This window comes from Lutjanus erythropterus, chromosome 19 (genome assembly GCF_056507025.1).
Source record: "Lutjanus erythropterus isolate fLutEry1 chromosome 19, fLutEry1.hap2, whole genome shotgun sequence".
In the NCBI taxonomy this organism is placed as follows: Eukaryota; Metazoa; Chordata; class Actinopteri; order Lutjaniformes; family Lutjanidae; genus Lutjanus; species Lutjanus erythropterus.
Genome location: NC_139335.1, coordinates 30,722,113 through 30,736,882, shown reverse-complemented (window position 1 = coordinate 30,736,882; position 14,770 = coordinate 30,722,113). Strand labels below are relative to the sequence as shown.

The 14,770-nt window shown below is 42.1% G+C and overlaps 1 protein-coding gene across 1 annotated transcript in view; it reads right to left on the bottom strand.

The window, feature by feature from the left end:
• ppl (periplakin) overlaps nt 1-14,770 on the bottom strand; it is a 28,146-nt gene continuing 13,376 nt past the window's right edge. Inside the window, exons 9-22 of the mRNA XM_084743825.1 lie at nt 11,695-11,790; nt 11,469-11,591; nt 11,210-11,356; nt 8,620-8,771; nt 8,383-8,492; nt 7,174-7,331; nt 6,857-7,035; nt 6,580-6,718; nt 5,403-5,596; nt 5,113-5,263; nt 4,941-5,024; nt 4,726-4,842; nt 3,260-3,352; nt 1-3,132 (exon numbers count right to left, since the gene is read on the bottom strand). Of these exons, the coding sequence (XP_084599951.1) occupies nt 463-3,132; nt 3,260-3,352; nt 4,726-4,842; nt 4,941-5,024; nt 5,113-5,263; nt 5,403-5,596; nt 6,580-6,718; nt 6,857-7,035; nt 7,174-7,331; nt 8,383-8,492; nt 8,620-8,771; nt 11,210-11,356; nt 11,469-11,591; nt 11,695-11,790 (4,413 nt within the window). The 3' untranslated portion in view covers nt 1-462. The remainder of the gene's footprint in view (nt 3,133-3,259; nt 3,353-4,725; nt 4,843-4,940; nt 5,025-5,112; nt 5,264-5,402; nt 5,597-6,579; nt 6,719-6,856; nt 7,036-7,173; nt 7,332-8,382; nt 8,493-8,619; nt 8,772-11,209; nt 11,357-11,468; nt 11,592-11,694; nt 11,791-14,770) is intronic.

The following is a 14,770-nucleotide window of genomic DNA, read 5'->3' as shown; positions in this document are numbered from 1 at the left end:
TTTTTCCAGTTTGATTTGATTTTTATTGAAGCTTACAGAGCACACAAGATAAACCTGGGAAAAACCCACAAATAAAGGAAACATTTAGTACACTTGTGAATTTCAATAGCAATATCAAATCAAAGATATGTTCTCTACCCTTGTACCCAGTGTAAGAAATTAAAACTCAGCTGAGCAAACTTTTCCGGCCACATAAAATTTTTTGAAGTTGGAAGTAATGAAAGTAATAGACTGTATATCCATATATTCTTTGCAGTACCACAAAACTGAATATGCATAAGCAAATAAATACATAGTGCATTTAGGAATCATGGATGAAGTACAAAATAATGCCAAGTCACCATAGTGTTAAAGTGAGAATGGAAGAGTAAAACACAAGGGAGTTGGTTTTAATTAACAGAGATGAAACAGAGGAATCTTGTAGAATCAAATTGAAAATGCGCTTTTTTAGTATGTTTGTATTCACTTGCTCTTGCCCGACACCATTACACCAAACTCCTGGATGGAGATTTCTTTGTTTATGTACTGCTGAAGCTGGCGATTCGTGATGTGACCGAGGCGCAACGCATCATCGATGGAGAACTTTTTCCCTGATTTTCTGTCGTGAAGAACAGAGGATTCTCCCCTGGGGCCCTTAACCGTGATCTCCTCCCAGTCGCACTCCTGACTCTGCAGGTTGACGAACATCTTCCAGTCGATAAGCCCGAGTTTGTAGGCTTCCTCAGGTCGCATCTCTTTGCCTGTGTCTGGGTCAATGATGACGATAGACCTACGGAGATGGCTCTCCCTCTGTTCCTTCTTCATTCTCACAGCTGATAGGTTCTTTTGGAGCTTCTCGATCTCTTCATCCTTCTGGCCAGTGATGGTTTTGAGCTCTGCTAGTTCCCTCTGTAGTGAATCAAGCCTCAGCTCCATGTTCTTTCCATCGTCCTTTGGTGAGGTCTCAGTGATCAGCCGAGTCTCTTTGGTAGTGATCTCAATCTCAGACCGAATCTTGCGGATCTCATTCTGAAGCCTTTGATTTTCTTGCTGCAGTCGGCTACTTTCATCGCGGATGTAATCCAGTTCTTTAGAAGACTTGGTGTTAGAGAACTCCATTTCAGAAAGCCTGGACGTGAGGCTGGCCAGCTCCTGGTCAAGTTCTCGCCTTCTCCTTCTCTCATCTTCCAGAGTCCTCTTTAGGTTCTCTATCTCGAGCTCAGCCTCCGGGTCCCTCTCGACTTGGACTTTCTCAGTGCGGACAACTCTTTCCTTCACATCCATCTTCTCCAGTGTGATCTGTTGCTGGATGAGGGCATTCAATTCTTTCTCAAGAAGAGTGCGTTTGTGCTTCTCTTCGTCAAGCTGTAGCTTGAGTATGCTGTGTTCCTTCTCCTGCTGGGGATCCTGCTGCAGGACTACCTTCTTTTTGACAGTCACCTTCTCACGGTTTTCTCTGTCACGGATTTCCAGCTCACTAAGTCTGACCCGAAGCCTCTGGATGTCCAATTCTGCTTCGCGCCTTGCCCTGCGCTCACGCTCCAGTTCTTCCAGTTGCAGATCCAGGTCAGCCTTTTGTCTATTCAGTTGTTGGAGCTCGCTTCTCAGGCCCTCCTTTTGTTTCTGTTCATTGCCAATGTTATGTAGGAAGGTGTCGCACTCTGACCTCAGGAGAGGATCTTCTTCCATCTTGACCACTTCTTGCTGAACAATCTTCTCACGGATCTCAGACAGATCTATTTTCTTTAGTCTGATTTTCTCCTCTTGACCTGACTGTTCTTTCTCAAGGTCGAGGCGTTTCTTCTGCTCATCAGCCAGTTTCCTTTTGAGCAGATCGATTTCCTCCTTGGTCTTGGGGTCTTCTCTGTATTGCAGCACTTCATTGACCACCTCTTTTGTTTGCACTTGGGGTTTAGTGTCCCTCCATCTTTGAATTTCATTATTAAGTTGGCGGATTTCCATCTCAGCTTTCTCTGTCTCATGTGTTTTATCAACGATCTCATTGCGAAGTCTCTCCAGTTCTCTTTCAGTCTGGGGGTCTGTCTTGTATTTGATGACTTCTTTGATGATTTCTTTGACCTCCACTTGAGGTCCTCTGTTTCTCAGCATGGTCAGCTCATCCTGCAGGGATCTAAGCTGGAGCTCTGAATCTTTATAGCGCCTCTGCTGCTCTACAAGTTCAAGCCGGAGATTGGCAACCTCATTCTCAGCCTTAGGGTCAGGGCGGACGATCTCCCGCACCTTCTCCTGAATAACAACCTTGGACTTCTCCTCCTCTAGGCTGGTTATTTTCCTCTGGAGGTCAGCCATTTCTCTCTTTGATGATCTTCGTTTGGTCTTCTCGTCTTCATACTGCCTCCTGAGGTTGTCTACCTCCCGTTCAAGGGCAACATCTTTCTCCACCTTTAGCACCTCCTTGATGGAAATCTTTTCCTCTGCCATTGCTTTCTCCTTCTCCAACCTTCGGAGCTTCTCCTGAAGAAATTGAAGTTCATCCTCCAGCTGCTTCCTGCCATCTGATTCCTTCTGTTTTTTGTCAAGGAGCACCCGGTACTCTGCCTCAAGTTGGGGATCATTCTGGACTTTGATCACCTCCTCTTCAGTGATCACCTCCTGTTCCTTGCTCTTTTCCTCAGCCAGGAGTGTCACTTGCTTTTGTATCTGAATCAGCTCATTGTCTTTCGTCAACTTCTGCCTTCTTAGCTCATCCAGATCTGCTCGAAGCTTGCGTACCTCCTCCTCTTGATCACGGTCTCTCTCTATACGTAGAACCTCCTTCACCATGTACTGCTGTGCCCCTTCTTTGGACTCTGTCTCAAGGCCACGCAGCTTCAACTTTAGCACCTCGAGGTCATTCTCCAGGACATGGGTGTTGCGGCGCTCCTCTGAGAGTCTCTGCTGGACCTTATGGACCTCCTCATCAAGCTGGGGGTCAGGAACCTTTTTGATCAGCTCCTTCTTGACAATTGTGTCCTGGGGCTTCTGTCCTTCAAGGACATAGATGTCAGTCTGGATAGTCTCAATTTCTCTCTCCAGCTGCTCCCTCCTCTGGACCTCATCATCCAGCTGCTTCCTGATTCTCCAAGTCTCTTCTCCTGGGGCAGCATGGACTGACTGGACATTTGTAGACTGTATCAAATTGGTCTCAGGTTGCTATGGAGGGAAAATCATTATTAGTATTGTGTTTTTAGCATTATTATTATTATTATTATTATTATTATTATTATTATTATTATTATTATTTATTATTATTTATTACTATCATGTAAAAATATTTTACCTGATTGAGAAGACCTTGAGCATACTCCAGACTCTGTAGCTTTGCCTTGTTCACAGCATTCACTTCAGTGAACTTAGCCTCAATAGCAGCTTCCTGTAAACATTGAAATAAAAGAAAATGAAATGAAAAATGTGTTTCATAACCTTTTTGGTTTATGATCTTTTTTATTCAACATGTAGACTTTAGACTGTTTCAGTAAAGAAGTTTTATGAAGCATGAGGAGGGGAAAACTATATGGTAATTCATAAAAAGAATAAAAAATAGACAAATATCAGCAGCAGAAAACTTTATTTATTTAATTTTTTTTTATCCTCTTGTGGACTTGGATCTCATAATCTCTTGGTGAGTCTCTGCCCATCAGCTACATGCAGTTTAATGACATCAAGTGGCTGAGAAAAATACAGATCATATCAATTCCTAGTCAGGCCTGTCCTGTCACCTGAGATTCAAGCAGGGTGTTTTTTTTTTGTCAGTCAGTGTGCACTGTACTTCCGTAGACTTTCTGGCCCCCAGAAGTAGCTACAGAGTGAGCGCTCCTCGCGTTTGACGCTGCTCTTTGGGTTTAAATCATTCACTATGTCAAGTCTTTCCATGCACTTGGTAAAGATTGTCTGTGCAGGCAGGTGAGTATAGGCAGCTGCAGATCCTGCCAGACCCAGGATGAGCCTGAGTGAAGCCTGGATTATACTTCCAAACAGTGCACACGGACAGCTGCAGACACCATGGATGCGTAGTAGCTCTGACACAGAGGCAGCTGCCCAGCAAGAGAGGGGTCTTGCCTGGCCAGGCTCCGAGATAATGTTATCTTCTGCTTTCTGCTTCGGCAATGTAATGTGATAAACTTTTTGTTTCATATCAAAGTGAGGCTGTCAGTCCTCTGCAGCGGCAGTGGGTTTGACTCCCACCTGCAGCCCTCTGCTGCATGTGTCATCCCCCATCCCATCCTCATTTCAACTGCCCTATCAATTAAAGGCATAACAGCCCAAAAATTAATAAAAAAAAAAAAAAAAAAAAAGTTTCATATTTCTGATCCTTTAGCTCTGAGGGCTAACTTGTCTTGTTTTGTAAATTGCGTGAATGTCAGTGTCACCATGAACGTCCCTCTGAACCACCTTCAAGTATCTGGCAGCTCGATGAAGTGTTGCTTCTACGTGAAAAAAAGGAACAAATAGCTGAATATTTGTGTTGAACAACCAAATCCTCACCAAATCCGACTGACAATTTCTGAGGCACAGCCCTAATTCCTAGTCGTAGTTCATGTTGAGTCAAACATTTTCTTGTGGCTTTGACAGATTCTAGAGCAGGTGGGAGCACCTCTTGCCCATCAGTCCTAATCACATCCACAGAGAAGGTGACACAAAACCCACTTAACCCTGCAATATTTCCTTATTTCACTGCAGTCATCTACTGAAGGAATAATGTTTTGACTGAAAACATGTCATGGAAGCTTGGCTGTTGTGCCTCACCTCTGCCTTGACGCTCAGTGCAGGGGATTCCAGTTTGCTCCTCTTGTACGTCTGAGGTACAAGTCCATCCTGGAGGTCGAGGAAAGATCTCAGCTTCTCAGTTTCATTCTCGTACTCCTACAAGGAAGAAAAAGTAAACCGTTAGTCAAACCTTCCTTCTATTGTATTTTTGCAAATTACAGCAGTGATGTGATGGTAGAATGCAGAATACTTACCTTGACAGCATTTTGGTAAATCTGGGCATTTTTGGAGATGCTGTTCAAGTCAGACTCCTTCTTTGCAATATCAGAGAGCAAGTTCTGTAGGAAACAAAAGAGAAGTTGGTAAGCTGTTTTCTACAGCAGCAGACAGAATGTTCCTTTACACCCTGCTGCTCATCACTCTTACCCTCTGGTTCTTCAGCTTGGTCGCCACTTGTGTCGTGTCATCAGTTTCACGGGGCGCATAGTTTGGAACACGGGACAACCAGGAGTTCAGATCGTCATAATCATTGCGGTAATTTTTGTACGCTGTCTTGGCTTTCTGCAAGCTCTGAGACCTGCAACACACAACAAAACGCAGACCTCATGTGTATCGCTATGTGATATGTGTTTTTTTTGTGGTGTAATGCTCAGTATTTCTTCTTATTGATGCACAGATTTTAGTGAACTTATCCATCCTTGTCCTGATCCTCTCACCTGGCGTCGAGCTGCCTGTTGAGGTTAGTGAAGCGCTTGTTAAGCTTCTGGACGTCTGCTTCCTGCCTCTCAATGTCAGGGCAGTGCTCTTGGAATTTGGTAGCCATGTTGTCGCAGCTGGCTTTGGCCAAACGCAGGTTCTGCTCCGTCTCAGCGATAGCTGACCTCTTGGACCTCAGGTCTGCTGAAATATCCTGCCAGAGTAGCAAGGTAGGTGAAGTCAATACATATAACAATAATACAGTGCATCCTTCAGGAATGCACTCCATAATGCACACAAGTCGATAATAAAATGAGGAAGTGAAACTCTGAAAGTGATACTCATTAATATCATTATTGTTGGTGTAAATATTCTGTGTAAAACCACATAAATAAACCTAGGGGAAAAATATCCCATGAGAATAAAATATAACATTTCCAAAGCTCTCAATGGCCGAGGACCATCCTGCATCACAGAATCCCGGTTGTTTTATTTTCCCTCACGAACTCCCAAATCCTCTACTGCTTTCTAGACACCCAGAACCCCACCAGAAAGAAAACTGGAGATGCAGCTTTTTCAGCTATGCTCCCAAATTATGGAACAGCCTACCCAAACATATCAGGGAGGCAGGCTCTTTTGAAAATTTTAAACGGCACTTGAAGACACACCTTTTTAACCCTAGACTTTCTATAGTAGTAGAAAGGCTAAGTTAGCATAGTTTAGCCCACAGGTTGCTTTCTTTGGTTGGCGGTTAACACATTTTAGCCAACCTTGTATGCAGTTTTTAAATGGCAGTTTGTGCCCTAAACAAACTATAATGCCTTAGATTCTTGATTACTCCTTCAAATATATTTTATCTTAATTTTATTGCCTGATTTTAATGTGTGTATATTTGTATAAATGTGTATTTTCTTGTTTTATTTTAGTTTTTTTCCATACTTTGCTTTCAATATAGAATTTAAAGCACTTTGAGGGTTGAAGGTTACAACTTGAGACTTCTCTGTGACTTGTACATCGCTGACTTACTCCCACCCCTGATTATATGTTCATATGCATGCACTTCGAAAGTCGAAATGAGGACCTGCTGATGAACGTTTTGCTCCACGCCACTACTAGTCTTTAATGTTCCATTGTCTTTTTTCAGTTGGAGTGGGATGTCATTGTAATGTGTGCCAAATAATAAAAGAGCCATCTTACACCAAGCTCTCGCTGTGTTTTCTCCATTGAGGAGATGTCAGCTGGAGCAACCTCCTCCCTGGCCAGCTTGTTCTCATAGCCAGACACCACATTCCTTCCATTCTGAAGGGACGCCTCCAGCTGGTTGGAATTCTTCAGTCTGCAACAAAGGTGAGCGCAGTTATTAAACCCATTAAAAACAGATTAAAAAGCATTCAGAAACAGAAAAGTCTGAGCACTACTGCTCTCACAAAAACCACAGATGATGAGACATTAAGCTACAAATCAAGTCCCATACTTCTCCTGAGAGCACTGAAGAAGCTGCTCGATCTTGGTGTACTTCCTGTTGGCTGCATCCACCTTACTGTGGAGCTGAGGAGCACTCGCACAATTTGGGTTTGAGACCAAGAAGTTCTTCGCCTCCTGCACCTTGGAGGTCTTCTCTGGTTCAATCCTACTGACAGCACCAGCGATGTCCTAAAGAAAAATGTCTTGGTTGGTGAGTTGTACAATGCATGCAAATACTCTCTCAGATATCTGAGCTGAACTGAGAGATGTAGGGGTTTGTGAGAAACATTATTTAATCCAACAGCAGAATGTAGTGGAAGTTATTACCCTCATATCCTGCAGGCGGTCAGTGCTGTCCTGCAGTTGCCTGTTCTGCTCCAGCGGCGGGCGCACTCGGGCATAAATGGACTTTTCCTGTTTGTCCAGGTCACTGATGACCTTATCCAGACCGGCCATCAGCTGGCGGCACTGCTGCTCCTGCTTGTCTGAGGTCACACACAATCACACACCACATGATGAGCTTCATTCATGGCAGCTCTGGTGGGCAGTAAAGGACTTTCACACATGATGTCCAATGAAATCTTTTGCTGACTCCAAATAGACAACAGTTTTCTTTCATGCCAAATTATTGGCAGATTTCATGCAAAACTGAATGACAACACTTTCAAATTTTAGGTAGAAGCTGTTAACAGTAAAAGGCAGTGAGCTGTTTTTTAAGAAATCAAAGGGTAACTTTTTTCAGGGGTGTAAGTAACTAATTACAAATATTCAAGTTACTGTAATTAAGCATTTTATTCGGTTACTTGTTTCATCTGTATTTTAGTAGCCAATCAGGTGATCTGATCACTTTGAGTAATATTTTAGCGATATAACAGTATTTGTACAGCCAATCAGAGCCTGTCAGTGGCAAAACAATCCTCTGCACTGCACTTTTAGTGGATGGATTTTGACAGCGTCCAGTTTCCTATACACTGTAAAAAAAAAAATTCAAGGCAACACATTGCGATAGATTTTTGATCTTTGAGCTCAACTCACACTCAAAGTTTTGACATGAACTTTAAAAAGTTTTGCTGACCTATAATCTTTAGTTGAGATAATTTACTTTTCCTCTTTAGATAATCTTGAATCTTTGAGTTTTAGAAACTAAAACAAAATTTTTTTTGTGTTTTAATTGAAAATATTAAAATTTTAAACATTTACTTTCATTTCAACTGATTTACTCAATATTTTTTTTAAATACAATATTTTGAGTTTCTAAAATTCAATGCTTTAAGTTTATCTAAAGGAGAATCTCAACAAAAGTTGGTCAAACTTTTACAAAAATTAACATTTTTTTTGCCTTGAAATTTTGAGTTTTCTCATTTTTTTTATTTTTACAGTGTAAACAGACACATGCTTTTTCTTGACTAACAAAGCTGTCAAAGGTCATACTGAATCAAAAAGTTAAATTAAAAAGTAAAACAAGTTGCTTGAGTGTGAAGACACACAAAGTTTCTAAAACAGCTGCATTACAGCAGAGGTGGGTGTGTGCTGTACCTGTAGGTGAGCTGGTCCCGCTCTCCTTCTTCAGCTCCTCAAAGCGTTTCAGCAGAACTCCCTTGCTATTCGACATCTTCTGCTTGATGGCTTTTTGCTGATTGGCCAGGCTGAAAGTGCGTGATATAACAAACCGTTAGCACCGTTATCACTGCACTGGGATCAAATACATGTGAGTTTGTCATCCAGTGAATCTGTTTTTTGTACACATGAATGTACATGTTGGTACACACTCACTTGTCAGAGATGGCCACTGACTCGGGGTCAGTGGGGGGGATCATGAAGCACACGGCCGGGGCAGTGAGCTTGCGTCCAGCTGCATCCTTCACATCCCATCTGCTCCCGTTGTTCCGGAGCAGAGTGTACCTCTCCCCGCGCAAGATCTGCCCCTGTGCACGACCAACAATTACAATCTGTTAGCTGCTACTGCACCACAAATAAGTTTCATCTAAAACAACCACATTCTGTCACATCTAACAATCACATTCAAGACACAACGAATACTGAAGATGATACAAAACACCCATCTACTCCACATAAATGCACAAGCTGTATATTCAACAGATATCTGGTCAACTCACTCACTTCATCGACCCAAATCTCCCTCAACAAAACAGTCCTTCAGACTGTGACCAATATTTATATCCTAGGTGAGATTGTTCCACCTTGTAACACCACCACCACAAAACAAAAAAGAAATAAATGAAATAAGACTTGGATTACACCAGACGAGCAGTATGGAGGCATTTTATGTTTTTATTCTGTTGTTTTTTCTGTCACCATTCACTTCCATTGTTTGGGAGATTCTGCTGCGCTGTTTTCCTGTGAAACTCCTGCAGTGTTTTGTGGACTAACAAAATAAACCTGACCTTCAGTCGGCATGAGGGTGAGTAGAAAATGACTGAATTTTAGAGAGCTATTCAAGGATTGTTCCAAAAACAAGTGCTTTTTGGAATCGATATCTCAGAACACGATTTCCTTTTAAGTGAAAGCAAATCTGAAGCCTTTTTAACATAAATATTTCAATTTCATTTGAGGCATTATAAGGAAACAAATTATTAATTGCTACATTTAGTGAATCCGTGAGTTCAAGAGACACACGAAGAGCTTTGCTGTACCTAAGCTGAAGAGCTCCACAGGCTTTTTAGTCAAAGTACAGACTTCCTTATATCCCCTGTGTCCTGATCCCCGGGGGTTTTAAATAACATCCTCAGAGTCTCAGCCTGCGCTCTCTTCTGAACGGATTTGAATACATTACACCACAAAACCCCCTTAAGTTGCAGGCCTAGTGTTTAGAAAAGGCAAAGCAAAGGGAGAGTGCTTAGTCATGCACTCTGATAGCAGGGAGCATCCTGGGATTGGAGCGCTGACAGGCAGTGACAGGCAGAAAATAACATAAAATAAAGATAAGATGGAAACGGGGTCAATGCAGCACAGAAAGACAATTCGAAGATAAAGATGAAGAGAGTCAGGAGAAAGTTTCAAAAGAGGAAATCAGAGGAGAGAAAAAACAGATTAATGTCTTCTTCTTTGTCCTCTTTCGTCTGAAAACGACTGCGTCAAAGTCAACATGCGTTCAGCAGCAGGACAGTGGTCTCAGCTGGTTAAAACTCTCTGTGATGAACATCTACACTATATTTTCAGACAGAGCAGCTCACAAGTTGACTTGCTTTCATGTTTTCTTTTCGTGTCAGCAGATGACTGAACTAACATGAACGGTGATGTGATGAGACAGCATTAGTCAAAAATAATCCACAGACCTTGTTGTGAGCAGTTTCATGTAGGAAATACTTTCTTTCTGCAATAGAACCTACCGGAACTACTTTAGAATACTTTAGAGTCTACCAGAACTACTTTCTTTCTAATAGGAAGGAAGTAGTTCCTACATAAAACTGCTCACAACAAGGTCTGTGCATTATCTTGAGTAACTGTATCATAAAATTTCAAAAGAGACACTGGTGTTGAATTTTTCAAATGTATTTTTTGGTGTTTTGAGCACAAGCCAAGTGCCATTTAGTCGCATTATACTGGAGCAAAGGCAGATATCTCTAAATCCAATATTTCTGCAACGTTGACCAACAAAATCTAGATGGATAAACAGAACTACAGGGAGGAGGAATTTTTGATTTTGAGGTGAACTGTCCCCTTAATGCTGAAAAGTTGTCTTTTGCACCATTTAATTAAACATATGCTTTAAGCAACTGAAACAAAGTTTTGTGTTTTGACACTTACATTATTATTTTTATTGCAAATTTTTGTCAGTTTCAAGTATCAGTTATCGGAGTCCTTGATTACCAATAATGGGTAGCTGTATAAGCCCCAAAAATATACTGGTCAAGCCCTTGTTAAAGGTGACAGAAAGTTGTCCTTTCAACTCTGCTGCCAAGTCCTCCAACCCTGCCTGTGCAGATTTATGGCAGCATTTTTCAAAAGCTCCACTTCGCCCACACACTAGCAAACGTGGTCGGCATTTTCCGATTCCTCCACTCTGGAGACAATCTTCAAGAAGCTCAGTTTGGGGAGTAAAAATGCCGGCTTGATGTGGACAGGAGGTTTTCAGATTAGCTGGTTTAGTGTGATAGATTTGTTCAAGATTCACTGAATGAGTCTGATCAAAGCAATACTGAATAAAACGCCCTTTGCTGACAGATTATTAGAATATATTATTACCACCTTACGACTATGCATCCACCAACTAGTTTGCAGCCAAAATTTAAGTTTTCTAGTCCCCTATGTTCAGTCTTGGTTGTTGCTTTTTTACATTTAAATATCAGCACCAAATAAGTCTAAAATGATTAGTATTAGCTTTCAAAAACACACTACATACCTCATCTGTGTCAAATTCACACAGAGCCTCAACGGGCAGCAGCTTCTGGGGGGTTTCCCGGCGGTAACTCAGGGGCAAAACCTGGAGGCTGCGCTTCTGAAGAGCCTTGACCCGTTCATCGAAGTGTTCTATGGCTTTGGCTTGGTCCTACACACACACACACACACAAACAGACACACAGGGAGGCATATTTTCTAGTGTTGTAGGAGGAGTAAAGTGGCGCTGACAGATGGAGATGTCCAGATAAACAAACACTCACATCTATCTCCCCGATCAGACCCTCCATCTGATACACGTCTTTGAACTCCGGGTTGTACTTCTGGTTCAGCTCCGTGTCCAGACGCTTCAGCAGGTCCTGAGTGTCACGCGCCTCCTTGTGGTACTGGAAACACACAGAGAGGCACACACAGACACTGATGAGCTTTACCTGAGTGAACACGCACTCTACATTTCTGCGAGTGTGTTTTCTGGCCTGTGTGTCTGACCTTGTGGTACTCGTTCATGTGTTTGAGGTGGTTCTCCTCGCAGATGAGCAGGTTCAGGTACTCCTTCCAGTCAGCGTGGACCGCCTCCATGTGAGCCTGACAAACAATAATCAACGTGAGTCAAAATGAAATGAAGTCATTTTATTTTTAAAGCATATTAAAGCTAAGTTGACCACAGTGCTGTTCAGTTTTCAAGGTTAAAAATAAACATCATCCACTCCTGAGAACTGGGACAAAACATCATATGTCATGTCAAAAAATAAATAAATAAATATTAATACCAGCACTCTAATTCCAATTTTTTAGTGAAAATTTATTCATCAAGGACTTAAATATCAGTACCTCCAGGATCAGGATTTCATAGTTTTTTTGGGGATTGTTGCAACCTAAAATGCCTGATTTCATGTCAGCTTTCCTAAAAAAATTTCTTGCAATGTTTTTAGCAGTGTTTTGCAGTTAAGTTGCAGGATCAAGTTAAAATTGCAAAAAAAGTCAAATTTATTTTAATTTTATTCAATGCATTAAAAATTAAAGGCAACTGTGAGAATAAACCTGCATTTTGTTCAGAGTAATCTCACTAAAAAGGCTGAAGATTACAAGATTATTAAATTCCAACAAAATATGTTGCACCTGGGAGGCTACGCCACAGAGAAGCAAAATCTCTTTGGAGCTCAAATCCAAGCAGGAAACAAAATTATAGAATATATAATGTATATAAGTGAACAGAGCATTCATAAATGTCAGTAATAATGACAAACCTTGTTGTCTTTTCAGTACCTGTTACAAAATAAAAAATGTTTATTATTTTACAAATAAAACATTGCCTCACTGAATCATACATGTATGACGCAGTGTGGGGGACAGCTGTGATGAGTGAAAGCGCAGTAAGCGATGATGATAGTATTTCAAATATGTGAAAAAAAACTGCGTTAATTGGACAACATTGTAAGGTTGTGCAGAATGCACATGGATTGGTTGAATTTGCTTTGCGACTTTAGCATAGCAACTTCCTGGAGGAACTGATAAATATGAAATATGTGTAATTTATGAAATGTTTTGGTTTGCTTTAATTTGTTTTCATTTCTAAACTTGTTCTGTGACAGAAAACAGCTTTGACCCAGACAAGAACTCACAAGTTCAAATAATTACAAAAATTATTAAAAAAAAACATTTAGGGCCCTATCTTACGCCCGGCGCAAAGCCAATGCGCCGCCAGCGCAAGTGATTTTGCTATCTTACGCCAGCGCAAGTGCCATTTTTGCCATGTGGGTAAGATAGCAAACGCACTTGCGCTGGGTCTGTGCCGCTGTGGGCGGGAGGTCTAAGCATGAAGGCAAAACCAAGGCGTGGCCGGGCGCGTTTGCTATCTTGTGCTCAGCGCATTGGAGTAAAACGCGCTTGTGCCTTATTGTGCTGATCGAAAGCAAGCGGGAGGCGCAATGGATTTAATTTATTCAAGGCGTGTCCAAATCCACCTTTGCCGTCTTGTGCCAGGGGCAGGAGTGATATTTTGCTCTGCCCCGCCCTTTGCACCACCAGCGCAAAGCAGGATACACCTATCAGATGTGCCCAAGTGCCTTCATTAATTCACAGGCGAGTTTAGGCCGAACATGCAATAAACCAATCAGAAAGTCAGCTCTCATCACCTTTTAAGAGGCAGGTGCCCAGCAGCACAAGCGGAGGCAGCATGACGGAGGATTTACCAGGAAGAAACAAAGAGAAAAGATTTTCAAAGCAAGAAGACAGATCTGGTTCGAGAAGAGAATGTGCAAGAGCACGCAATGTATCACGCTGAAATAGTTTACAGTAACGCCTGCAAAAAACAATACAATAAATGAACTGCAAATGTCATGCAGATATGTAACTGGTAATGTTTTACACCGAAGCACCTTGAAATTGTGTTGTATTTTATAATTAATTATTAGCATCATCATCATTATTAATTTTACTGGCTGAGGAGCGGGGAGAGAGATGGTGCAGTAGAGAGGAGAGGCGAACAGATCCAGTCCAGCCGCGAAGCTTCCCGGTTCCGCTGGCCCACCTGAGCCAGGTGGAGGAGCAGATACGCGGCTGTCTGTGCTCCTCCTTCTTCTCCTCTCCCACCTAATCCTCATCTCCTCCTCTCATCCTCCCTCCTCTGTCCGGCTGCGAAACAAGTTGTTCTGTTCTGAACTTTGGAGTGTGCAAAATTACGCACAGATATATCCAACCAGCTCTGATAGAAGCACACATAACTTTTTTCTCTGTTGGGCTGGAGTCCTGTGGTCAAATATAGTGTCTTGTATATTTTGTATGTTATAGATCATAACTGTTCAATCCTTGTTTTTCTGAATCATAACAGACAGGCAGACACAAACACTACAGCTGCCCCAGCTGTCATCTGATAAAGACGATCAGGTGTGATCGCGGCCGTGCTCCCTTCGCAGGTCTATTTAGATTTATTAGGCTTTAAAATTATAATTATTTTCCTCTTTAGTGAGTTTATCTTTAAAGACACATGCGCACACGGCTGTTTAACATTGATGAAAAGTGTTCTGTGATTGTGGAGACGTGTGTGCGCCTCAGCAAAGCGCGAGACACGCGAACGCTTTTAATTTCAATATTTACATTTTATTGCTGATAAAAAAAATATGTTCAAATAACACTTAACTAATCCACACTCACGTGGGAGGAAGAGAATGACCATAAATGACTGTGTTTTGTGATTGTAAAGACGTGTGTGTGTTTCGGCCAAGCCCACCAGGTGCTATCTTGTGCTGAAAGACCACAGACTTTGCGCTTCGACCAGGTTTTGGCTGGTCTAAAGCGCAAGCGCGTTTTACTCCAATGCGCTGAGCACAAGATAGCAAACGCGCCCGGCCACGCCTTCGTTTTGCCTTCATGCTTAGACCTCCCGCCCACAGCGGCACAGACCCAGCGCAAACGCGTTTGCTATCTTACCCACATGGCAAAAATGGTACTTGCGCTGGCGTAAGATAGCAAAATCACTTGCGCTGGCGGCGCAATGGCTCCACAATCACCAAACACCTTAATTTACATGAGTCTTTATTCTCCACAGGAGTGTCGATTAGTGAAG